At 34.8% G+C, this 25,192-nt stretch overlaps 2 protein-coding genes across 3 annotated transcripts; both read left to right on the top strand.

The window, feature by feature from the left end:
- The first annotated feature begins 719 nt into the window (after positions 1-719).
- Positions 720-11,187, top strand: LOC117918006 (protein CROWDED NUCLEI 4). Of its 2 annotated transcripts, XM_034834518.1 has the most exons (9): positions 722-1,093; positions 2,426-2,635; positions 2,759-3,012; positions 3,386-3,656; positions 3,732-3,815; positions 3,997-5,876; positions 6,007-6,349; positions 10,398-10,589; positions 10,689-11,187. In XM_034834518.1, the coding sequence occupies exons 1-8, from the start codon at positions 911-913 to the stop codon at positions 10,524-10,526; spliced, it is 3,354 nt and encodes a 1,117-aa protein (XP_034690409.1). In that variant the 5' UTR covers positions 722-910; the 3' UTR covers positions 10,527-10,589; positions 10,689-11,187. The 2 variants fall into 2 exon arrangements, with proteins under 2 accessions (XP_034690408.1, XP_034690409.1); XM_034834517.1 differs by having other exon boundaries at positions 720-1,093; positions 3,386-3,815.
- A 2,603-nt stretch (positions 11,188-13,790) lies between these two features.
- On the top strand, positions 13,791-22,971 carry LOC117918734 (branched-chain amino acid aminotransferase 2, chloroplastic). The gene is made up of 10 exons (XM_034835593.1): positions 13,791-13,965; positions 14,163-14,251; positions 14,731-14,905; positions 15,335-15,511; positions 15,607-15,738; positions 16,485-16,583; positions 17,337-17,453; positions 19,498-19,593; positions 20,661-20,773; positions 22,561-22,971. The coding sequence occupies exons 1-10, from the start codon at positions 13,840-13,842 to the stop codon at positions 22,676-22,678; spliced, it is 1,242 nt and encodes a 413-aa protein (XP_034691484.1). The 5' UTR covers positions 13,791-13,839; the 3' UTR covers positions 22,679-22,971.
- Positions 22,972-25,192: the final 2,221 nt, after the last annotated feature.

Raw genomic sequence — 25,192 nt, 5'->3', positions numbered from 1 at the left:
ATCAATCATCACAAACAACCAAAATATGTGAAGTAGCACATGGTTTCCTTACTTCTCAATTATTGGGTAAATGTTTAATATTCGATTGAGGTATGATATATTTCTCCATTTTAATTCATCTTTTGAAAGACATAAATACCCTTCATATATTTATTTTAATAAAAAAATGGTTATATTTAGTGTATTGAAAAAGGGATGTTATTTTTTTAATTTGGAAATTGTTCTCTTCCTTTTTATTCAAATATATCAATATTTTAATTTGCTATACCAATTTAAGATTGATAAAATAATATTGGGTAAAATCAAATAATTAAAATGGTAATTTATTATATTTTAATTAAATAATTTAAAATATTTATGGTATTTATCTTATTAAAAAAAACGAGTGTATTCGATTTTTCCACCCTTCATATATATATTTTTTATTTTGAATTTATATTTCTAAAATGGAATTATGTAGATGGGTTGTTGAATTCCTTCCGCCAGAAGCCACAGGGATTGCAACTCCCGAAAAAATTACAAGGAACATTTTTGTAATTTCAAAAATTTCCGCCGCTAAGGAAGCAAGAGGCGGCCGAAAGCCGAAGTCGATATCCAGTATAAAACGACAGCGTTTTGTGCAAACAAATGAAACAGTTGAGCCTGATCGGAGTGATCTGGACAAAAAAGGGTCTACACGCCAGGACTAAACAGTCAATTTATGCAATAGTAAAATGCTCTCAAAGCTAGAGTAACAGGTCCACTATCACGGCCAATCACAATACGGAGTGGAGTCTCTCTGGAAAAAGGCAGGCAAAAGCAAGAGAAGGTGGAGTTCGCGTTCCTGATTCCACCACTCAAACGACAGATCACACAAAGCGGAAGCAAAAGCGAAGCGAATCTAGGGTTTGTTGATCGGAAGAGGACTTCCATGGCGAGTCCTCAACCGGCGCGATTGTCCATCGCGGCGACGCCTGGTTCTAGGGTTTTGCAAAGCCCTCTCAGTGATGATGCAATCTGGAAGCGACTCCGCGACGCTGGCTTCGATGAAGAGTCGATCAAGCGGAGGGATAAGGCTGCTCTTATCGCCTATATTGCGAAACTTGAAGCGGAGGTTCTTGCTCTTCTTTCCTTTGCCTGTTACTAATTCACTGTTGCTGTGAAATTTGGACTTGTGTTGTGTTGGATTTTGCATTAATTGGTGGTTTCTTTGGGTGCGTTTGTTGCGTTCGTGATAATTTTAGTTTCTTGTAAAGTCGATACTCTACTTGGCCTTGGTGGCATTTCAGAACCAGAGTGTTTAATGAAGAAGGTTAACGAGACAAAAAAAGAATTCTGAGGGTCAATCTTGATTTATGCCTCACTTCTTTACTGCTGCTAGATATGGAACTAGCTTAACCTTTTTTTTTCCACATGAAATGGCATAAAGATACGGCTTAAGGATAAGGAAAATGAATAGTATGAATAGTCATTATCTAAGTATGTCAGATGTAGAAGTGCAATATTGGAAACAATATAGTAGTGGTATTTTAAGTTTATGCGGAACTCATCCACCTTAATGGTGATTAAATTCAGTTTCCACTTGGGCTTAATCTTTGGGTGCTGAGTGAAGAGGGGAAAACTGTGCCCATTAACTTTGACTTGGAGGAGGGTGAGCTGAACACGGCAAAGCCATATGTGCATGAGGGATTGGATGTTTATATATTTTAATATGCTTGGGTATCTCAGGCATTTTCTTCTACCAGGAGTTTGTGTATTACTGATAACAATGATACTTTGTTTTTGAAGAGCCATTGCATGTTAATTTTTTCCTGTAATTAGGATTCTTGAGAAAGAATATTTGATTTTTGCAGTTTTTGTATGAGAAGATTGGCATCTAGGATCCAGTTAGTGTGTAATAGCTTATAGCAGCATCCAAACTTCACTGAAGAGTCACTATTTTTGAGGGCTCTGGGTGACTAAGATTTAAACATGCTACTCTTCAAGGAAACCTTGGCTGAGATGGTTTCCCGACTCATTGTACTGATTTATGAAAGTCATTCCACATTCAGGGTTAAGCAACGTGACTAATTCAATATCCAGGAATTATCCAGCGGCAGTATTCTAGAGACATTTCTGTCACATTTATTTGACTAAATTGTCATTATAAAAGCTAGTTTTACTTTGGAAAGTTGCTCATGAAAACTATGCCTTATATTATCTTCATTTAAATTCTGTATGCTTAAAAAGCAAAGGAGTGAAGGAAGGGTCTATATCAGTTCCATGGGATCTATAAAATTGTTTGTCATTGTTCTCAAATCCTTTTTTGTAAGGGCATGTGCTGGTATTAGTAATCATTACATAGATTGTTTTCCCAATTGTTCCTAATATAGCCAGGCTTTAATTCAGTATAGAGACTTTCTTTTCCCCTGTTTCAATGTATACTAACCAGTTTAATCTCCTCTAGATTTTTGATCACCAACACCATATGGGACTTCTCATATTGGAAAGGAAGGAGTGGGCTGCTAAGTATGAGCAAATTAAAACCGAAGCTGAATCAGCTGAAATAGTATATAAGCGTGATCAATCTGCACATTCATCTGCTTTAGCTGAAGCAAGGAAACGAGAAGACAGTCTGAAGAAGGCTTTAGAAATTGAAAAAGAGTGTATTGCAAATGTAAGCTTATGATTTGGGTTTTCTATCAATTGAAGTAAATTTCTCCTTACCGATTTAATCCTATCAGTTGGGATTTTCCTTATTATAATTGGTTAAGCGGTAACTTCTTTATGAATTCTGTAGCTTGAGAAGGCCTTGCATGAGATGCGGCAAGAATGTGCTGAAACTAAGGTTGCAGCTGAGATTAAATTGGCTGAAGCGCACAGTATGGTAGAGGATGCACAGAAAAGGTTTGTTGAGGCTGAAGCAAAGCTGCATGCAGCAGAAGCTTTTCAAGCAGAAGCCATCTGCTTTCGCCGTACTGCTGAAAGAAAGCTACAGGAAGTTGAAGCACGTGAAGATGATCTACGGAGACGTCTGATCTCTTTCAAGTCTGAGTATGTGGTCCATTCATTTGCTCGATTCATGATTTTAACTCCACATACTCTTATTGTTAGGTTTACTAGTTCTATCTGAATGATGTTTGGTTTTCTGATCTAATGTCAATACAACCTGTGCCCATCCTCTAAAACTTAAGCAATAATAGGAAAACATGCCAGGACCTGTCCACTGAGAGAGCTCATGCACACCCATACTGCTGTTTGCCAACAAATCCATGATATATAATCCCATTAAAATCATGGCATATAAAAGTTGTAGAGACATAATCAAAGTTTTGGTGAAAATCTGCATCCCAGTGATGATGTATAATTTGGTAGAAAGTGGTTTGATTTTGAGATTTTGTTAATTTGTATTCTTTTTATCTTCTAGCTGTGATGAAAAAGAGAAAGAGATCATTCTTGAGAGGCAGTCATTATCTGAAAGGCAGAAAAATGTCCAGCAAGGACAGGAAAGATTACTTGATGGACAAGCTTTGTTGAACCAGCGGGAAGAGTACATTTTTAGTAGATCCCAGGAATTAAATCGACTTGAGAAAGAGTTGGAGGCCTCAAAATCTAACATTGAGAAAGAACTTAGAGCCCTAAATGAAGAAAAATCTAATCTGGGGCTGAAGCTGGCTTCCTTGACAACAAGAGAGGAGGTTGGTTGTTTATATCTTTTGCTCTTTATTTATAGGAAGAGCTATTTATTTATATTCTCTTTTGAATGCGCCCAGGATGTTGTCAAAAGAGAAGCTTTGCTGAACAAGAAGGAGCATGAGATTCTTATCTTACAAGAAAAAATTGCAAGCAAGGAATCTGTGAGTTACTGCATGTGTCTTCATTGTCAATTTCCATCATAATGAAGTTGAATAGTTATTGAATGCCTTTGGCTGGAACATTATTCAAGATTTTTCATATGTATTAGGGGACTAATGAAACTGGCTTTTAATTATAACCGGTGCAAAATTTTCTAATCCTACTACTTGGTGAGCTGTGCAGGATGAAGTTCAAAAACTTATGGCTCTTCATGAAATTGCTTTGAAAACTAGGAAAGCTGAGTTTGAAGCAGAGCTGGAAACAAAGCGCAAGTTGGTGGAAGATGAAATTGAAGCTAAGAGACGGGCTTCGGAGTTGAGGGAGGTAGATCTTAGCAACCGGGAGGACTTTGCCTTGGAAAGGGAACATGAGTTGGAGGTTCAGTCCAGAGCACTAGCAGAGAAGGAGAAGGATGTTACAGAAAAGTTGAATTCACTTGATGAGAAAGAGAAATATCTAAATGCTGCTGAAAAAGATGTTGAGTTGGAGAAAATTCATTTGGAGAAAGAAAAAGAAGAGATCAACAAGATGAAGCTAAATATCGAGAAGTCCTTGTCTTCATTAGAAGACAAAAAGAAACAAGTTGATCATGCGAAGGAGAAAGTAGAGGCCATGAAAAGTGAAACAAGTGAGTTACTAGTTCTAGAAATGAAGCTTAAGGAAGAGATTGATGTGATCAGAGCTCAAAAACTGGAACTAATGGCTGAGGCAGATGAGTTGAGAGCACAGAAGGCAAATTTTGAAGCTGAGTGGGAATCAATTGATGAGAAAAGAGAGGAACTTCGAAATGAAGCAGAACGTATTGCTGAGGAAAGGCTAGCTATTTCCAAGTTTCTCAAGGACGAGCGTGATAGCCTGAAACTAGAGAAGGATGCCATGCGAGATCAGTATAAACAGGAGGTTGAGTCACTTTCTCGTGAGCGAGAAGACTTTATGAGTAAAATGGTGCATGAGCGTTCTGAGTGGTTCAGCAAAATTCAGCAAGAACGTGCTGATTTCTTGCTGGACATTGAGATGCAGAAGAAGGAGCTTGAGAACTGCATTGACAACAGGCGTGAAGAATTAGAGAGTTATTTCAAAGAAAGAGAGAAGACATTTGAGCAAGAAAAAATGAAGGAATTACAACATATCAGCTCAATGAAGGAAAGAGTAGCAAAAGAATTGGAACATGTTGCTTCGGAAATGAAAAGGCTTGATGCTGAAAGGATGGAGATCAATTTGGATCATGAGCGAAGGGACAGGGAATGGGCAGAACTAAGTAATTCCATTGAAGAACTTAAGATGCAAAGACAGAAGTTAAAGAAACAGAGGGAACTATTGCATGCAGATAGAAAAGAGATCCATACACAGATTGAACATCTGAAGAAATTGGAGGATTTGAAAATTGCCTCAGATAATATTGCTTTGGCTGAGATGCAGCAATCCAATCAGGAACCCAGCCAGAGAAAAGTTTATGTAAAAAGATATTATAAGGCACAAAACACAATACCCAATGCTGATTTTGAATCACATCAGAAAATAAATGTTGTCAAGAATGGCTCTGGGTTTAATTTGCCTGCTTTACCAGACAGCTCTTCTCCTTCTACTGCTACTCCTTTCTCATGGTTCAAACGATGTGCTGAATTGATATTCAAACTTTCTCCTGAGAAACCCTCAATTAAGCATGGAGAGAAGTCTTCGATATCTAACTCTGAAAATGCAAACTTGACATTGGCTGGAAATTTAGATTTGTCTGATGGATTTGATAGGGAAGTGCATGACAGAAATGAAAAGACACACAGCATCAGTGATAGACAGCCCACGAGGTATGCTCTTGGAGAACCAAAAGTGATACTGGAAGTACCTTCTTCAGGTGAGGATGTAAAAGGATTGCATACCTTGGAATCTGAAATTAAGAAAGACACCAGTGAAAATTCAAGTCACTCATTTTCTGAAAAAGAGCTTCTGGCTGGAAGGAAAAGAAGAGTTGTAAACTCTTCCTCCAATGATTGGGTTGACACAACTCTAGAGCAAAGACAGAAAAATAAGAAAAGGCGCCAACAGGAAAATGCTGCTGATCCATGGTACTTTTTCTCAAATAAATTTCTTCTTGTGTTCCAGCTTATTGCTAATATTAGTGCCGTGATAATTCTTATTGGATTTAGTTTAACCATTGTTGTATAGATTGTTACTTATATTTTTAATCTTATTCAGTGGGGTCTCAATACAATCAGATGCGAGAGAAGGTCAGGATGTATCAATCTCACTGAATCAAACTCAAGGAGGTGCTGAAGAGAGCAATCTCTTGATAACAGATGAAATCATCAAAATTTCAGAAGTGACATGTGAAAATGTGGTCTTCGACAATCAAGCCAAACCAAATGCTTTGCAAAATTCTGTAGCGGAACCAGGTCAGGATATTCAACATGGAGGAACAAACGGCCTTGCTGATTCAAATGCAGAAAATTGTGTCCTATCCTCTGACTTTAAGGCACAGGAAAAGATAGGAAAAGAAGCGCTCTTTGTGGATTTTGGAGAAGTTATTGAGCATAGTCAGGTAGCTTCTAATTTTCTCAACTAGTTCCTCCATGATGTTTTTGCTAATGAAGTGCAGCATTCTTAGACACATATCAGAACATGTACAGTCCACCTGCTCATTTATGCTCTGAAGGATTGTTTGGTTTTTATCAGATCCTGCATGATCCTCTTGTGATTAAATAAAATCTCAATCTCAAATGCATATGCCTTTAGCATAACCAGCAAGAAACTTGATTGCAGTGCTAGGGGAAATGGGCGTCAAGAGCTGATCCAGTATTTTCTCTTAAACTTGTCATCATAGATAAAATAGCTTCATTTGAGATATGTGGTAGGTCATTAGTTTTATGACTTGAAAGCATTTGTTAAACTGTGGCTAGGAGGATAGATATTCTGGGTTCTAGATTTGAAGCTCCGAATGTCCTTGAAGCAGTGGAGTTTATGTTGTACTTTAACTCCACTAGGACCATAGATGTGTGAAGGTTTAAAATATATAATATCCAACTTTTAGTAACTTAAGGGTTTCTAATTTGTTGGGTGTTTACCAGTAGGATTGAGACTGCTTATTGTTTATTTCTGTTCTGCTTGCAATTGGATTCATGAAGTGTTCTGTGCTCAGACAGTTCTTTTCAAAATTGTCTGAGCTTACATTGAGAGGGGCATTTGGAGGATGATGATATAGGTAGTGAAGTTTACATTTTCCCTTTTTTAACCCTTTTGTTATTGCTGTCCGTGTAAATATTTAACATTGTCTTTCATCCCAAAACATTGGGTTAATTGGGCTGTCATGTGAGGGAGGAATAAAAAAATTTAAGCTGCCGACCCTACGGTTGCTGTAATCACTTATAAAAGATCCATACCAATGCAAGATAATTTCTTTTATATCTGGAAGTTGCTATTTACTTAACAGAGATGGGTTTGTCTCTGAGCAACATCCACGCTTAGAAGCTAATAGCTAGGTTAACAATGCTGATTTACATATGCAAAAATTTGGTCAAACAATTCAAACCACACAAGTCCATTTATGCTATATGATATATATTTGTGACATTTGAAATTAGATTGTTTTTGTAAGTGGACATCATACCATGATTAAACGGGGAACCTCCACCCTACGTTCTCATCTCGGAATTTACTTTCCATCACAAACATTTTGATCTGGCAATTGAGGAGCTAGTATCACTCCTTGCATCTTTAGGCCATATGTACCATTCACATATTTTTCTAGATATGAGGATTTGGTTATTAATATCCTTGGGTCTTTTCTCAGTGAGGTCTTTTATTAAAGGTTTTTATATCAATTGCTTTTTCTTTTGCCAAATTTCTTTTATATTTCAAAAACTTAACCCAAGGTTAAGGTTTTTGCATAACTTCTTGTACAAAAGAAGGTAAATACTAAGATTTTTTTTTTATTATTATTATTTTTATCTACATTAACAATGCCTAGCAAAGAAGAGCGCCAAAGTACACAAGTGCACACAAAGGGTGTTAAGATGCATAAAGAAAAAGGAAAGAAAGGGGAAACAAATAACAAAACCCACCTTTAATCTAGCCCCCAACCAATCCACAAAATCTCCCATGGACATATAATTTCCCATCTATAAATCTCCTAAATCAGATCAAAAGATAAGGAAACAAGGATTTGGGCGTTTCAATCGGGTACTCTTCGCTTTCAAATGATCTCCAATTCCCTTTTCTTCCATAATATCCAAAACACACCCGATGGGACAACCCTTCAAATCTTTTTCCAGTTTTTTTGCCACAAAAGGACTCATGCCAACCTAAGAGTCTTCTTGTTAATGATATGAGTTGATCATCTTTGTCTACTTCACCCTTTTTCCAGAATTGATCGAGTGCACCTAACAGGCGTAATAGATATGTCAATCGTTATAGGTTGAGATGTAGAGAGTTCTTTGGGGAGTGGCTATGCTATCTTTGATATGGTGGTGCTCCTTTAATCATAGTGTTTTCTGAGTTGAATAATGTTCCATTCCAAGAGATTTGGTAAGGCAGAGATGGTTGCCTTCTCAAAATTATAAATATTGCAAGTGAAGTGCGATGTTCTTTCTCTTTTTTTCATTTTTTCTTTTTGATAAGTAAGCAAAGAGAAGTTATTAATAAAAAAAGCTATACACAAAGGTACACAAGTTGTGTACAAAGGATAACAAAAGGCATAACCAGGAAGAGGTAAAATATAAAAAATTGCTTCCTCCCTCATCTAGATCCCACCCAATCTACACAATTGATTACATGCATTGGTCCTTCTGCTATGTTCATCCTAACCCATGTTGACAAACTTTCAAACAAAAGAGCTCTTCGATGGTTGATCCAGTTGTTCTACATTTTCAAAGGCTCCTGGGTTTCTTTCCTTCCACAAAGTGCAAAAAATACACAAAGGGGTGGCTCTCCAAACCTTTTTGTGCTTTCTTCCTTCAAAGGGGAGCTATCCCAACTTAAGTGGGATGCTCTTTCTCTTGGGTCACTCAGAGTCCCCTAATACCTTTTAGAAAGATGTTTTGTTTTTTGTTTTTTGTTTATTCCCTCTCCCCCTTTTTATAGGTAACCTCTTTTTTTGTCCCTTTTTGAACCTAGAACCTCCCACATCCCAACCCTAATCCTTTTCTACTTGAGCTTCTTGTTATTGTACTTATAGTTTCAGTGCCATGTATTTATGTTTCAATGCCATGTATATATGTTTGTGAAAAAGTGGGTTCCATCATTTGCTACAGTTGCTTCTTAAGCAGTGAGGTGCTTTTTATACATTGAAGCTCCTTCATTTAATAAATGCCATTTGTAGCTTGTACATATCCATAAATCATCCAATAATAGGCCTTTCATGATGAGATCTACCTATGCAAAATAATTTGTAGTTTGCGATGTGTAGGATTATTATGTTTTAGTTAATGAAATGTAATGTGACATGTATCATTGTGTACATACAATTCTTCTTAGAACTATAAATAATCTAAAAGTTAATTATATTACATTTCATGTATAATAACACAAGTCAGATTTGGATACTCTACGAAAGGAACCTATGAACATGTCATCGCACCAGATTGGGCTTTTGGATATTTCCAGCCCATTGCAGAATTGATTCATTTACAAGCCTGAAATATAGTTTGTTTTGCTCTGATATGAATTCAAGGAAATTTACAGTGTTACATACCATATATCAAGTACATAAGGAATACGTAATATAATTTTTTTTTTTAAAGTAAGGTTTATTTATGCCATTTTTTGTGGTTGGTAATAAGATCAGGCTGATATCCTGGATACCTCTCTTCCCTAAATGGGTTTTGCTTCTGATTTTTTCTGGACCATTCTTTTATTGGCTCTAAGTCCATGGAGGTGTTGAATCTGCTGCCCCTTAACTGAAGTCCTCTCTGTTGTAGAGACATTGTTCTGACTATTGAAAGCATTGACCAGTCTATTGGCGGTTTGCTTAATAAACTGGTCCTGTAGGTCTGTAAATATGTAAACATTGGAGAATAAAACTTTTGCCTTCTCATGCACAATAATCTTCACTGTTGATACTGCAGCCCCTAGTTTATTAGTAATGCAATTGTTTTGCCATTACATTTTCTTTTGTTCAGCTAGGATTGGAACTGGATTTTGTTATTTTTCAAGTTCATCTTTGTCTATTTCAAGTGTGTTTCTTGCTGAATGGAGATTATACACAATGTGGCTAAATATATTTTTTTTCAGAGTGTAAGCCATAATCATGTTCCATTTAAATGTACCTTAGTAAAGTTTCCAAGGATATTTGCTGCTTGCATAGCTCATTTAGGTTTTAACATAGATTTTCCATGATTTTCTTGCTATTTTATTAGTGCTCCCCCTGATATTCCAGATACAGCGCAAGGTTTTGGATCTTCAGTATAATGAATCACATTTTGCATTGTTGTTGTATTTCATGTGATTAGTGATTTGTGACTTCTAGGTCAAGTTGTTATGCCTATACTTTTGTCTTTCTTTCTTCTTTTATTGTCTATGATTTTTTTCTTAGTCTAGAAATTTATGCGTGTTTTCCCCCTTTTTCTCTCTATTTCTTATTTTTATTTTTATAGCCTCAAGATGAATCCATATCCGAGAAGAGTCAACAGGAGCTTCAAGAACAGGGTGTTCCCAAGTCAGATGATGATAAGAAGTTAAGTGAGAAGGTTGGAAGACGGATGAGATCAAGACAGAAGTCATGAAGTTGTGATTGTTTATGTACTGCAGCTGTAGTTTACTGCATGAAGCTTGAAGTATGCACAAAAGTATCTCATCTTTCCCTCATCTTTTTGGTTCATTGTTCCTTTGTAAAGCATTGTGAAATCTAGTATGATGACTAATATTCTTCTTTTGGTGTAAAACAGACGTGCAAGTTGTTGATACAGTCATGGAGGGGTTCTTTTGTCATCGCTGGAGACTTGTCTCAGAGTAGGGCAAACATGTAAATGACTCAACTCACTAATATTTTGAGAGATGTAAATGCTTTGTCCATCATATATGGTCTTTAATTGTGTGGAGTGTTTACTTTAGGGCAGTAGTTTACTGTTGATATTCATTATTTTGTAGAGGGGCTTGGTGGCATTTGTGGGGTGGGGGTTTTTCTCCTCATTCATGGCTTGTGAGTTGTCTGCTTTGTTGTTTGGCGAATTAGTAACTAGCTTTAGGAGAGGTAAATTTATCCCTTGAAACCTTTTGGGAAAATACCATAGATGTGGTGTGTTGATGTTTGCTAGAGGCACCGGGTGCAGGTGATGAAGTTTATAGTCAGTAGTCAATAGTCAATGTGAATGGTGGTGTATTTTCCATGTGTGATCTTAACTACATCTTGATATTAATAGTTTGAATGCTGCTATGTTGACGTCTGCTTTGTCATTTTCTCATGATGGAATTTGAACATGTATGAAGGTGAATGTAATAATACAAATGGGACAGTTTGTAGAGATTAGTTGGCATCGGGTATATTAGTAATTTAGTACCACCTTTGAAGGAGGTCCGTTTGATATCCAAAAGCTACCCAACAAGTACCTATCTAAAATGCAAATAAACATTAATTTAAAATGATAAAAATCCTTTAAGGTTAAAAAATATATAAATTAAATATAAACTTTCATTTATCTAAAGCACACTAGTAGAAAATGAGGGTTAATATTTTATTGATTTAATTTACGAGCTTTTTGGTTTTAAGTATATATATTTAATTTTTAAGTTTTTTGGTTTTCATTTTATTTATTTTTTAAGTGTTAAAGTTGTAATTATATTTTAAAATTTTAAAATTTCTTATTTTATTGTTGATGTCCACAAACAAAATTTCTATTCAATTTTATTAATGAGAATATGAGTGAATTTATATAATACAAAATATAAAATTATTATTAATTAGAAAATTATAAAGATTTTATTTATCACTTAAAGATGATGTGGAGAGTTTTTTCATATGAATTTTATCTCAAATTATGTAATAAAAAAATTATAATATATTTATTGGTAAAATACTTTATCAATTATATTTAATATTATTAAGTAAAAGGAAATTTTAAAAAATAATTATTTAATTTATTTCAAAATATATGTATTTTAAAATATTTTTATATGGACGAAAATAAAATGAATTTATAAAAGTTAGAATGGCTACGGTAGGACTTTTTTTATTTAAATGGAAATTTCCCATATATTTGGTTATTTTTTCATGTGGAGTTGGGAAATGTATTTATCAAAAACAGTAGGTGTTGGAAAAAAAATCCTCGTTTATGTCATGCTAAAACTGTACTATGATTCACTGAATATGCAGATGACAATTCCAGGTCAGCGTATTCTGAAGTATTTGGTAGGGTCAATCTATGAAATAAAATATTTTACTTTATTTCCCAAAAATCATAGTCCAATTCAAAGGCGGCAGCTTTCTTTGACCGTTCATCTCCTTTCTCTTTATTTCCTATTTATTATTATTTTTTTTCACTTTCAACTTTTTTATTATTAATCAAATATGGGATGCAGGACAAATATGAAGTATTGAACTATTAATTCAACTTTCTACTTATGCCAAATAAGGTATAGATTATTTTTCACAAAAATTTTAATTGCCACGTAATCAAAATGATTACACCTAAGAAAAAAAATATATATATATATATATAATAAGCATTTCTTTTTATAGTATGTTTGCTTTTTGGAAAGTGTCAAAGAAAAGGGTAAGATATTAATGCCACGTTTGATTAGGGAACATTGGGAAGGAAAAAAATGGTAAAAAAAAAAATCATTTTTTGTTTTAGAAAAAATTGTGCATTTTCAGATTTTTTTTTTAAATTTGATATAATAGGGTAAATGAGTTGGAAATAATACATGAAAATAATTTATTTATTTATTTTAAAATTTTCTTACCATATAGCTTAAAATATATTTTTATATTTAAATACTATGAAAAAAGTGAGAAAAAAAATAAATTTTAAAATGTAAGAAAATATTTTTCTTATACAAACGTGAGGACTTTTGAAAAAAAGTGTAACATTCAGTAATTAATTTTTTTCTCATAAGATAAATATTTTTAAGAAAATTTTGAAAACAGGGCAATATTCAATAATTAGATATTTTCCTCGAATTTTCATGAAGAACCAAATAAGAAAAATATTTTATAGATTTTTTTTTACTTTTTTTTTTTAAATAAAAAAGGTATAAATGTTTTTTTTAGTGAAGGTTGATGATTTTATAAAAGTGTAATATTTTTTCTTTATCAAATAGTAAAAAAGGTATAAATGTTTTTTTAGTGAAGGTTGATGATTTTATGAAAGTGTAATATTTTTTCTTTATCAAATATTTATAAGTATTTTATAAAAAATATTGAGAAAATAATTTTATTATCAAAATAATTTTTAAATCAGTACGACTTATTTATGTGGGTATCAAAACCGTAATTAGTAATTATAATTTTCAATAATTTTTAAAATAGTTAAAATTGTAGTAGGTTATTATGATTATAAATTTAAACTTAAAATTACAATTGATAACTAAGATTTTAAATTTAAGCTTGAAACAAATGTAATTACCAACTACAATCTTATATTTAAATATTTTTTGTGATGAAAATATTAAAAAAAAAATCCTGAACCACATGGATGTCCAAGTAACTAAAATACATTAATTTGAAATTTATTTTGATGTGAGATTTAATTTGTGGATATTTTTTTCAAACGAATTATTTTTGCTCAAAATTCTATTTTCTTTCGCTTTGTAACTCGTTAAAAGGATTATGTCTTTGGCCATTTATCACTTAAAGTCGTGGGTTGCACTGAAAATCTTGGTTTATAACTGTGAGTTTTGGATTACCACTGATGAAGGAAGGGGATGAGGTTCTTTTAGAACGCCGACGTGGTAGGATCCATGTCCTTTTTGTAAGTTATTATTATTATTTTATAATATTTTTGGGGCCGAAGTTGAAATTTCAGTTTTAGTTGGAGGCTCCGACGCATAAATGGACAGAAATCGAGTGTGACAAGGTTAGAGAAGGGAAAAAAAAGGGTAATGGAGAGCGCCGCCGTCTTCTCAGGTCTGGGATCAAATTACCTTCTAGGTACTTCTCGTGGCGTTTCTTCTCTTCTCCCCCCATTCTTCAATGACAAAAGAATCTCCTTTCCTGCCCCGCTCCAGGTATCTCCATTTCCTCGTTTATATGACATACGTGTACGTATTCTGTGTTTGATTGCTGAGAAAGCCTAGGAAAATATGGGTAGAAAAACTGGAATATGTCACTGTATCCAGGCTGATGTGATTTCTCGGCAATCTAACGGAAGCTTGATGTGTCGAACTGATTAGTCTAATATGGTGTCGCACGCATATGTTTGCAGCTTCAAAAGCAGTCTTCTTTTTCTTCTTTTAATAATGTTCAAGCGGCTTCTTCTGCAAGGTTTGATGCGGCAGTATCTGGTGTTTACAGGTGCGCCTGAATGGGAGATTCCCACTAGTTTCGCTTTTTACATGAATTTTTTCCCCTATTTTTGATTTACTTTCTTCTTGTGCTGTTGGAGAGACATAGAAATACCATGGAATAAGTGCTTAATATATTCCAGTTTCACGTGAATTTTCCAGAAATGAATGAATTGCTTATGCGGGAGAAAATGCATTATGTGAATTTGACCATAGGACTGTTGTAATTCCTATCAAATTTAATTGCTACGAAAGATATTTATTAAGGAAAACAAATGTAAAACTCGAAAGAGGTTGCTAACCAAATCCCAGTCCTGATACCATATTTGCTTAACTCGCTTTTGCCTTGTGACATGTTTGGCAATTATGTATTCATAGTGCTTTAAAGTTTTATTTATTTATGTAGTGAAATTAGATTACATCTGTTTGATATTTGCAGATCTAATCTGTTGATTTTGCATATTAACAAGTCTTTGTTAAAAACTGCAGTGAAGTATCTGAATTAGCTGACATGGACTGGGACAACCTTGGATTTGGGTTTATGCCTACTGATTATATGTATGTCATGAAATGTTCTCGAGGTGGGAACTTTTCCAAAGGAGAATTGCAGCGATTTGGGAACATTGAGATGAACCCATCAGCTGGTGTCTTAAATTATGGGCAGGTTAGGTCTTTGAATCTTCATAGTCCATTGATGTTCAATTCTTTGTCAAAATAATCTATTTAAGGTCCTAGGTTTGGGTTTTGGCACAACAAAAAGCAAAATTTGCTATGGGAATAAACTTTACCTTTGGCTAGTTGTCTACTTTCCCATGGGCTTTGTGGCCATTATTATTTAACAAATATCAATTTTATTTTGTGGACCATGCTAAAAGCTCTTTTTGCCTTTTGGATTTTGAGAATTGCAGCGATTAGAAGATCTTTGCAGAATTAATTTCACCTTTTTACATGTTATCATTCTTGTTTAAGTTGTTGCTTGTGGATTCTTATGGCAAATGGTCACAAGTTTCATCTTTTATGTTTAGCGTCCTGTGCCATTGTAATCTCAATTTTTTTTAGCATAGCTTATTCTCTACTTGTTTGCCCCCCCTAGGGACTATTTGAAGGTCTGAAAGCCTATAAGAAAGAAGATGGTAAAATTTTACTGTTTCGTCCTGAGGAAAATGCACAGCGAATGAGGATGGGTGCTGAGAGAATGTGCATGCCTTCTCCAACAGTTGAACAGTTTGTGGAAGCTGTAAAGGTTACTGTTTTAGCAAATGAACGCTGGGTATGTGCAACTTCAAATTTCTAGTGAAAAATTGCACTCGTAATTGGTATTGCTTGTTAATTTAGTAAGTTGTACTCTTCAATTTCTTGTTTCAGGTTCCCCCACCAGGTAAAGGTTCCTTGTATATCAGACCGTTACTTATGGGGACTGGAGCGGTTCTTGGTCTTGCACCTTCTCCTGAATACACCTTTCTGATTTATGTTTCTCCTGTTGGAAACTATTTCAAGGTTTGTTAGTAATATTCTTTAGCATGCTTATCAAAGTCTTGTGGTCACTTAAAAGCAATCATGTATCTCTCTTTGTATTAGTCCTTTGATGCTTTACAAAGCTAATAAATTTTTATATGTGATAATTGAATATTTGATTTCATATTCCCTTTTGAATATTTAGCTTTCAATAAGTCAATAGTATCCGTTCTGCTTTCAATTAGTTTTGATCACTCATGATCAGGTCTATAATTTAGAAGATAGAGCTTTTTCTCCAGCGTTGATTTAATTATAAACATGTGACATCCTAGGTCTTCCTTTTGTAAATGCATATTAAAATGTGCTTTGTTTTATGCATCATTGGATTCCTTTTATGTATGATTATACCTTATGCCATTGCAGTGTTCTTTTTATTATTTTATTGATGTAATGTGCAAAATGAATTATGTTTATATGCATGCATATACCATAGTGGGATAGCACATTTCTCACAATGTATTGGAGCATCAGTTACAAAAATATGGACATGATCAATCTCTATTTGATTATAAGGCCAGAAAGTTAACTTCTTGATTCTAAACCAAAAAGCTTCATAAGTTTACTTTCCTGACAAGTAGAAGAATTATCACATACTATCGAGTGTCTTTTAGTGGATGACTGTATTCTGCAAGTAATTTGAATATTATATTGCAGCTTCCCATAGTTTTAGGCACATCTTCCCTCCTCCATAATGATCCAAGGTTGTATGTTCATTTTTCTCATGCCAGGAAGGGTTGGCACCAATAAATTTGGTGATTGAGGCTGAAGTCCATCGTGCAGCCCCAGGTGGTACTGGAGGTGTAAAGACTATAGGAAACTATGCTGCGGTAAGTTAGCCTTCTGTTTTTTTTTTGACCTTTTCATGGTTTGCTATTTGTTAATACACCATCTTGTGATTGTACATGGTTTTAATTTCTCTTCCACGGGTCCTAGAAAGTATGCTTGTATGTTGCATTATTTTTGTTCATCCAAAAAGTATAAAATTAACGTCAATCTTAGAATTGTTAAGAAACATTCTTTGATGTCCCTTGACTATAGTTCCTTTGAACCTCCGTATAATTGTTTGTTTGTTTTATAACTTTTTTTTTTCAAATAAATAAAATAAAAATAAAACCAAGTGTCTTTACATGTTGTGGTTTTTCTGAGTTATGTTTTGCAAGTAAGTTGCTTCTTTGTTTCCTAGAAAATTATGTCTATATTTCAACTGCAAAATTTTGTTAACAACAATTCACGGTAATGAACCTGAAGTAATATATTTTTTGAAACTTGTATTTCATATTATTGTTTAACATGATGTTGGATTTTGGTATGAAGCTACTTTTCCAAGAAGACGGCTTGGTTGTGCATATTGAAAAGTTGATGAAAAATGTTGTGTTTATTTCACATTTCTTGTTCATTCATCAACCCCTCAGAAACTATATTTTGTTAAATTGGGGAATTTCAGAGCTTGATATTGGAACATGGAAAATATGGTCTTTTGACCATAGAAGAGTATCTTTAACATTCAACTTCTGAAAATTGGGTTACAAATTTGTGGTTTCTAACTTATCTTTGCTCATGCGTTTAATTCATCTTTGCAGGTTCTGAAGGCACAGTCTGCTGCAAAAGCCAAAGGCTATTCTGACGTTCTGTACCTAGATTGTGTTCACAAAAAATATCTGGAGGAGGTTTCCTCATGTAATGTTTTTACTGTAAAGGTATACTAATTTTTGAATCAACTGGTCTGATACATGTGCATATTTACATCTGCTATCCTTATTATTAAGTTGAGACAGCAAAATTTGGCCTCTTTGGTTTATTGGAGGAAAGAGCAGATCTCCATCCAACATTTTTTTCTGTTTTCTATTTTCTTTTTCTTTTGTTTTCCCTTTAAAAAGTTATACATCTCATTGCCTATGAAAGAATTATTAGGCTATTAACTATGCTTTGAAACAATTGTACTGTTTGGAAGAACCATGCATTTTTACATGCTGAGATTTTGTTTCTTTTGAATAGTAATCATATATTCATATCTTATCCAATATTATACAGACCACCTTACGAAGAAAGTTTTATACCTACTCCAACAAGCATGTGATTTTTTGATGTTGGAATGGCAATGCATGCTTGTAAGCATTGTGCATCATTCATTTCCTTAAACGCGATTTTTTTTTTTTTTTTTCTTTTGTCTCCTTTTGATTGTTCTGGAAGTTTCCCTTGATACATGGATTTTTATATGGATTTGTGTCCCTCAATTTTACATTTTTTTTGACAGACAATTTGCCTCCCTCAATTTTTACTCATTGTCTTTGGGCCATAACCCTTGGAGTAGATTGGAATTCCACCCAAAGTCCTAGAATTGGATTTTAAGTTTTTGTGGGATTTTTAAAGGACCATAGGGAAGAGATATTATCTATAGTTCCCTTCCATGGCCTCCATCCATCATCTTTCTAAGAATCAGTTGCCAATGCTGCCTCCACTACCACCTTTTGGCCTTGGCACCACAACACCAGTACCTGCATCAGCATCAGCATCACCACCACCACTAACTCACATGCTCTCCATCGTTGTAATGAAACTATTCTAATTGCCAAAATTGCTGTATACAAATCCTCTCTCCTTGTACTGCCTTTGCACTGGTTAAAATTCATTGTACCATCTACTAAACTGTTACTACTTCATGACCATGATATTAATTCTAATCCTCCTCTATGACCACCACTTCTACCTTGTTTAATGGTTCATCTTCACTGCAACCATAATCAGCATAGTGCCAGCTCCAGAAAAATTTTCACTAATTACAGAACTACCACCATCTTAGCACCACACTAGACTAAGTTTGTCCCTCTCAATCTATGATCACCTTATAGAAATTTCTTACTGGTTTCACTGCTAATGAAAAACTTTTGCCAGAATCCTACTGCTGCAAGCTGCATCCTCCAATTCTCCAAGACATTGCGCATAGGATACCACCAACTAAACTGCTAACTCTGTCAATGCTGGTTTCAATTTCATTTTTTTTGTTTGATGATTTAATTCTAGTTCAGGTGAGAACTATAATTGTAAATACTCATCAATACAGTGTAATTTAAATTTCAATTCTTTGAACAATCTGGGGAATTTCTGATTGTGTGGAGCAAATGCAGCCTAAGGAGTAAGGTGTTCAGTTTTTCCAGTATGCTGAATAAAAATATGAGCTTCAAATCATCTTATATTGGGGGAGTTGTTATTAAGTTGATTGGGGGAAAACTGTTTGAAGATGTGAACCATTTTCATATTTATTGAGCACAAGATCTGGACTTTTCCCTCTCTCATTAGTTCTTCAAGTATGATATGATGATTAGGATGGTCCTACAATTCATACAGATGAAATGTTGGTTTTCTGTGTGCACCAATTTGCTGTTTCTTCAATTTTGTATATACTGTCAACAGATTGATTTTACCCCTTCAATTGGATTCTTGCTGCTACCCTATTCTTAGTTTCTTGTTAGGTAAACGATAATGATTCCATTATTCGTTCATGTTTATCATGTATTGGCTTGAATAGTAGATGGATTTGCTGTTGTTTTTACCCCCCCCATCTTTTTAAGCTTTAATTTTTATGTGGTTTGTCAATCCTGGATTTAATTCAGTTTCGTTGTAAAGTATACCTTAGTTCATTTCCGACATTTTTCTTAATGCATGCTTCATATGCCCTGTTAGGAAGAATTATGTTATCAGAGGCTATTACAGCTGATATTTCTTATTCACTGTACCTCTTAGGGTAACGTTATATCTACTCCTTCAATCAAAGGGACGATCCTGCCTGGCATTACACGGAAGAGTATTATTGATGTTGCTCGTAGCCAAGGTTTTCAGGTACTTATTTTGGAAAGCTAGGCAGCTATTAGTGAATAGTTGTTATGTTGTTCTTGGTATTTGCTTGGTGACTATTTTATGATTAGATAGCAATCTAAGGGCAGAACCTCTTTTCTGCATGAATACTATTTTAAATGATACTTCTTTTGCATAATAATATATGCTGAAGAGTTCAAGCTTTTCTTGATGCCTAGAGTTTTGAATTTCCTAATCATAACAAACTAGGACAAGGCCTGTCTGAGACCTGTAATTAAGTTATAGTTGTGGAGGGCCTTGTCAATAAAATTGACATTATGGTGGGAAGGTCATTGAATGACCCTATTTATATTATGATGGACGTGTAGGAGCATGATATAACCTAAAGTCTACAAACTTAAGCTTGGTATCAAAACTTTGGTTAACAAGAGGCTTCGGTCCTCCATTTATTTATTTGTGATAACAGGTTTGTAATTTGTTTGCTGCTATTACAATTTATGCTCCCATTTTAGTGGGAGGTTATGAATTCAAATCTTCCTATATGTTTATTTATCCCAATTTATTGAGCTGCATGCAAACCCAAAGAAGGTTGTTATATACAAACCCAAAGAAGGTTGTCTGTGAAGGGGGTGTTAAAGCATATTATACATTGTCGGCCCAATCCTACTTGTGGTTAACTTGTAGGTTCTCCCAAGTTTCGCAAATAAGTAAGTATTTTTCAACCAAGAGAGGAGTACATGTGGTAACTTGCTTCCAAACTTGGGGTTTTTTTATGGGTTAGTTTTGTGCCTGATAACTTGAGTAAACTCCAAGCAACTGAGGGGACTTTGGGTTTTTATTTATTTATTTATTTTTTTATTTTTTTTAACAGTAGAAAGGTAATGATAACTACAGTTATTGGTTATGACCTCTAATTTCATCATTGATTGAGTTTTCTGAAATCTGTGATGTATCTTTTAAACACTTGGTGACTTGCATTAGTCTTCCTTGAGTTCCACAGTTTTAGCTCATCTGCATCAGCCAGGCTTTTCAGTTTGAAGTCTTTGAATCATTTAACACTGTATCTTTAAAGCTTGTCTTATGAAATGCAGGTTGAGGAGCGCCCTGTATCAGTGGATGAATTGCTTGATGCTGACGAAGTTTTCTGTACAGGAACAGCTGTTGTTGTATCACCTGTGGGTAGCATAACTTACCTAGGCAAAAGGTACAATTATATTCTTATTTTGCGGTTTTATTTTCTTTTACTTTTTGTTAGATGGCTTATTTTTTCTTGTTCATGGAATTGAACCTGCAACCTCCGCATTCCACCCTAACTCCTTACCCACCAAGGCTTTTTAATTTTGATTGATTTTTTTCTCTAGTAGAATGGGGAGTCATCCCTGATTGACGAAGCATAAGAATAAGTTATTATTTTTTATTACTGGTTGGTGCGAGGGTGAGGAATGATAATTAATTGCATTAGAAGTAGAAGAATTTACATTGTTTAAGAATTGCATTTAATAATCTAGTAACTTTCATATTATGGCCATTCATTGTCTTAAATGAAGAGCAGTAGTTTGTGGGGTTCAGTCCATATTAAAAGTGCTTCACCATTATTATATAAATGCTCCTGTTTCTGCTCCTTTAATTCCTTTGTATACTTTCCAAACTTTGGGTGAGGAGAGAAGTTTTTTATATTAGATAATACTGGAAAAACAATAGTTTTGGTGCCACATATGATCTGATTGGTGGAGGATAAACCCTTGAATTTTCATTTCTAGACTGTTGCTTGGATGTACTAGTATTCAAACTTACTGACTCAGAATGTTCTGGACCATAGGCTGTAGGCTTCATATTTTTTTGATATGTAAGGCTGTAAGCTTCATATTATGATAACATATTTTCATAATGAAGTTCTAAATATATATGAATAAGCAACACTTGCATTTAAATCTATGGTTGATTGTATGAAATTATGAATAGGTATTTGTTGTAGGAAAATGTGTTGACTTATCATGTGGTTTTGAATGTAGGAACAAGTAGTTGTAGCAAAATGTGTAGACTTACCATGTGGTGGTGATGATAAGAACGAGAAATAGTGCTAAAAATAGGAATGAGAAAATGCACAGATGAGATCCAATCACAAGAAAATAGAAATGAGCTGGAAATAAAATAAATAAATGAAGTCCAAATATGAAGCAGTCCCAAACCCAAATAACCCAGTTCTACGCCTGAACAAAAGGGCAATAGCTACATTTTTCTGGCCTTCCTTAGGCTGTACAGTGCTTTCACCTTGGATCCTGATAATTACTCCATATTGTTGCAGCCACTGACCTCCATTGTACATGCCCAAACATTTTCCTCAACTCTCTTGTTTGGTCCTTAATTGATGCTATCTCTAGAATCATGCTAGGGCATTTGTTTCTTAATCTGTTTTTGCTTGAGTTGCTTTTTCTTCCATCTTAACATGCCCATTTTAGTTGTGCTTATTTTTGGACTTGTTTCATTTTTGTTCCTTTTTTGGTTGAGTATTCAGCATTCTATACCCTTAACCATTGCCAAAGTTACAGGATTGTATGGTATTTTTTGAGATTGATTGAATTCTCAGATAAACATGTTACCCGGGGTGGATGGGGAGGGCGGTGCTTGCTTCAAAGAGAATTTACATGTGACTAGCTTTAACATTAGTGATGAATTCATTTAAGAGTGGGTGTTTAAGATGATCAGGGATGGATAATTTTTTGCAACATTTGGTAGTAGATTAGAGCTGACTAATGAGGGTGTTAGGTCAATGTATTTAGATAAGAAAGTTTTGACATTTTTTTTTTCATTTGATTAAAATGAAGGAAAAGTGCTTTCCTAGGCTTCTGAAGGCACATTTCTAATCAAAGATAGCCCACCAAGTGAGGCTTTGTTAGGGTAGCTGACCTGATTCAAGTGTTTATCTGAGCTTCCACAGGGCCCTTAACAATATTGAATAAGATAATATTCACTGTATATTTCATTTTGCAGGGTTTCTTATCAGAATAATGGAATTGGTGTCGTATCACAACAACTATATTCTGCACTCACAAGACTACAGATGGGTCTTACAGAGGATGTGATGAACTGGACCATGGAGCTGAAGTAGGCATACAGGAGAACATAACCAGTTTAGCTTGCTATTTGACTTGTGCAGAGGTAGCCTTGATCCATCCTCTGAATGTAAAAATTGCGCTTAGTGTCAGTTTTTCAAGTGATCTCTTGATGGTTTTCTAGAATGCTGTTTAATTGTCTTCATATTTTCTACACTCTGGGACTTAGGTTACTGAACCAATCTTGGTGATTAGGCCCAGGAAGATTACTGTTTGATAGGAAGGTTGTTTTTTTCTCTATTATGATGTTGGTAATGCCTATTTCTAAGTAGTTGCATTGTATGATGAATGTGGCGAGGTGAAGAGGCTTGTTTCCTGAAAAGCGACCATACAAAATTAAGAAAGAATCTCGCATCTTGGTCGTATTTCTTATCAACCGTCATCAACCATTTTGATGGTCTCCTCTTAAACATAACCCAACTTCCGGTTCCCACGGCCCAGTGCACTTCACTGACACTTTGGGCTATGTCAGGCCAAGGTAATCCTTGTCTTGGAAGCCTAGTCCATTGTTCCTCCCATAAAAAGCTGGCAAGAGAAAGATCACAGTACTGCTACTAGACAAAGTTGGAAGAGTTGTACCACAAGTTCTTATCGACTCTAAAATTTTCTCCCTGTTTATTATCTAGGAAACCATAGCCATTATGGTTTGGATATAGCAGCAAAATGAGACGGGTGCGCTGTGTGAATGAATAAGATGATTATAAGATGTGGCAACATGAAATGAGGGTTAGGTAATAACTTTTTAAAATTATATTCACACTTCATGCCTTCATTCATGATTTTGATTCTGAATTGGAATAATGCAAGTGGTAAATCAATGGCAATTACTATTATTTGTAGTTTTCAAGCAGGTTTGAAGAACTGCAAAAGTTTTTGAGACTATGGCAACAGGTTCGTTGTGACAGAAGCTGCGGTCATCGGTCTGTTCTGGAAGCTATTCTTCAATTTGGCCAAGCCGTGTATTCAAGGAAAAACTGGGAACTTTGTACTTCCCATAATTGTATTCGTTGGCGGTTGTTCTTGGAGTCGTATATAATAGATGTTGTCGGAAGTTGTTCTTCCTTGGCCTGGGTGATCAGTGCCTCAACCGTTTGGCCACGGCCATTAGGGCACGGATCACTTACGCTCTTCCTTCTTTCTTTCTTCTTTCTTTCTCTATTTTCTGCGCATTGACTTGGCATTTTTGAAAACCAATAACGGTAGATTCCATCAGCGTGCTTGTGGGGGTGCGTCCTAAGAACCTTGGGTTTATTATGGTTTTAATTTCAAAGCTAGTCTCGCGTTTTCTACGCCTTCAACTTACCTATCTTTCTAGATGTTGAATTATTCTGTTTTATTGGTTCAATGGGCCGTGGATTTGAATTGGACTCTTTGGTAACCCGCTTTAATAACATGGACCAATTACAAGTTTACACAAAACTCGGAAACTTATTCAAAGACTTTGATGCGCAAACTTAGTAGATTGCTCCTTCGTTGTTGATCTCGTGCAAGCCTAGACCCCTACAACTTGAAAAGTAGAATAAAAGTGGGGAAAGATGGGTGAAGAAAGGGTTAGAAGATACCTATGTTAGTTAGATCCTGAGGACATGGGACATGTCATCATCTTAGCATATTATATGGAGTTATATTACAATGTTCTATAAATTAGGATAGAGTCCTTAAAAATATGTTCTTAAAAGTATGACATAATGTAATGATAATGAATTTATTGTTTATAATATGATTCTAATTTTCCAATTTATCTATTCTATTAATGTATTATATTCTTTGAACATTCATGTATGATATTTCTTGCATTGTAAATGACTTGAGTGTATTAAGAGTTACATAAAAACTCTAAGTTTGATGTGATAGTACCCTACCTTCTAATTAGAGGGATGACTTGTCTTTGGTCATTGAGATTAATTTCTCATAGTGATTGTACTAATGTATATGATTATACATTAGATAGGATTTATGGTGAGTCATGACATTGGTAATTGAATCATGATCTTATCAAACTGTTATATTGTATGAATTTTTAACATTGAGAGGATACTGAGCTTGTGCTAGAGTTTATAGAAACTTTGACTTAGGGATAAGACTTCGAGGTGGTCAAATATTCCTTATGAATTAGGCCACTATTAATAAAGATTTGTGACATCAACTTAGGAGAATACTTCCCTCTGGAGTTCTTCAATAGAGGGATGGTGACATCAACTCATATGGTCTCTTGTCATGAGATTTCGGAAGAAGATGAGTCAGGTAAAGATGAAGAAAACGCTTTCGGTGTAGAGCCAAGCAAAACCAAGGAAGATCATGAGATGCATAGGAATCCATCACTTTATGCCGCAAAAATAAAGGAGGCAAAACGATTTGAAGACAAAGGTCACGATTGTGCGACATGTTGTGCAAACATCACCTACACTAGCGGTGATGAAAATGGCGTGACATCAAATTTTACCACAATTGTTTTCAAACCTTGGCATTCCAGTGATGCTCCTTAAAGCATGAGCTTAATTGCTCCTATC

This window comes from Vitis riparia, chromosome 7, assembly GCF_004353265.1.
Source record: "Vitis riparia cultivar Riparia Gloire de Montpellier isolate 1030 chromosome 7, EGFV_Vit.rip_1.0, whole genome shotgun sequence".
Lineage (NCBI taxonomy): Eukaryota > Viridiplantae > Streptophyta > Magnoliopsida > Vitales > Vitaceae > Vitis > Vitis riparia.
This window is presented reverse-complemented; position numbering and strand designations above follow the sequence as displayed.

Coding starts and splice junctions, on each gene's coding strand:
- LOC117918734 (XM_034835593.1), top strand. CDS start 13,840: ATGGAGAGCGCCGCCGTCTTCTCAGGTCTGGGATCAAATTACCTTCTA. Junction 14,252..14,730: donor GCAGTATCTGGTGTTTACAG/GTGCGCCTGAAT, acceptor TAAAAACTGCAG/TGAAGTATCTGAATTAGCTG. Junction 15,739..16,484: donor CTGTTGGAAACTATTTCAAG/GTTTGTTAGTAA, acceptor TTCTCATGCCAG/GAAGGGTTGGCACCAATAAA.
- LOC117918006 (XM_034834517.1), top strand. CDS start 911: ATGGCGAGTCCTCAACCGGCGCGATTGTCCATCGCGGCGACGCCTGGT. Junction 1,094..2,425: donor TTGCGAAACTTGAAGCGGAG/GTTCTTGCTCTT, acceptor AATCTCCTCTAG/ATTTTTGATCACCAACACCA. Junction 3,013..3,385: donor CTGATCTCTTTCAAGTCTGA/GTATGTGGTCCA, acceptor TTTATCTTCTAG/CTGTGATGAAAAAGAGAAAG.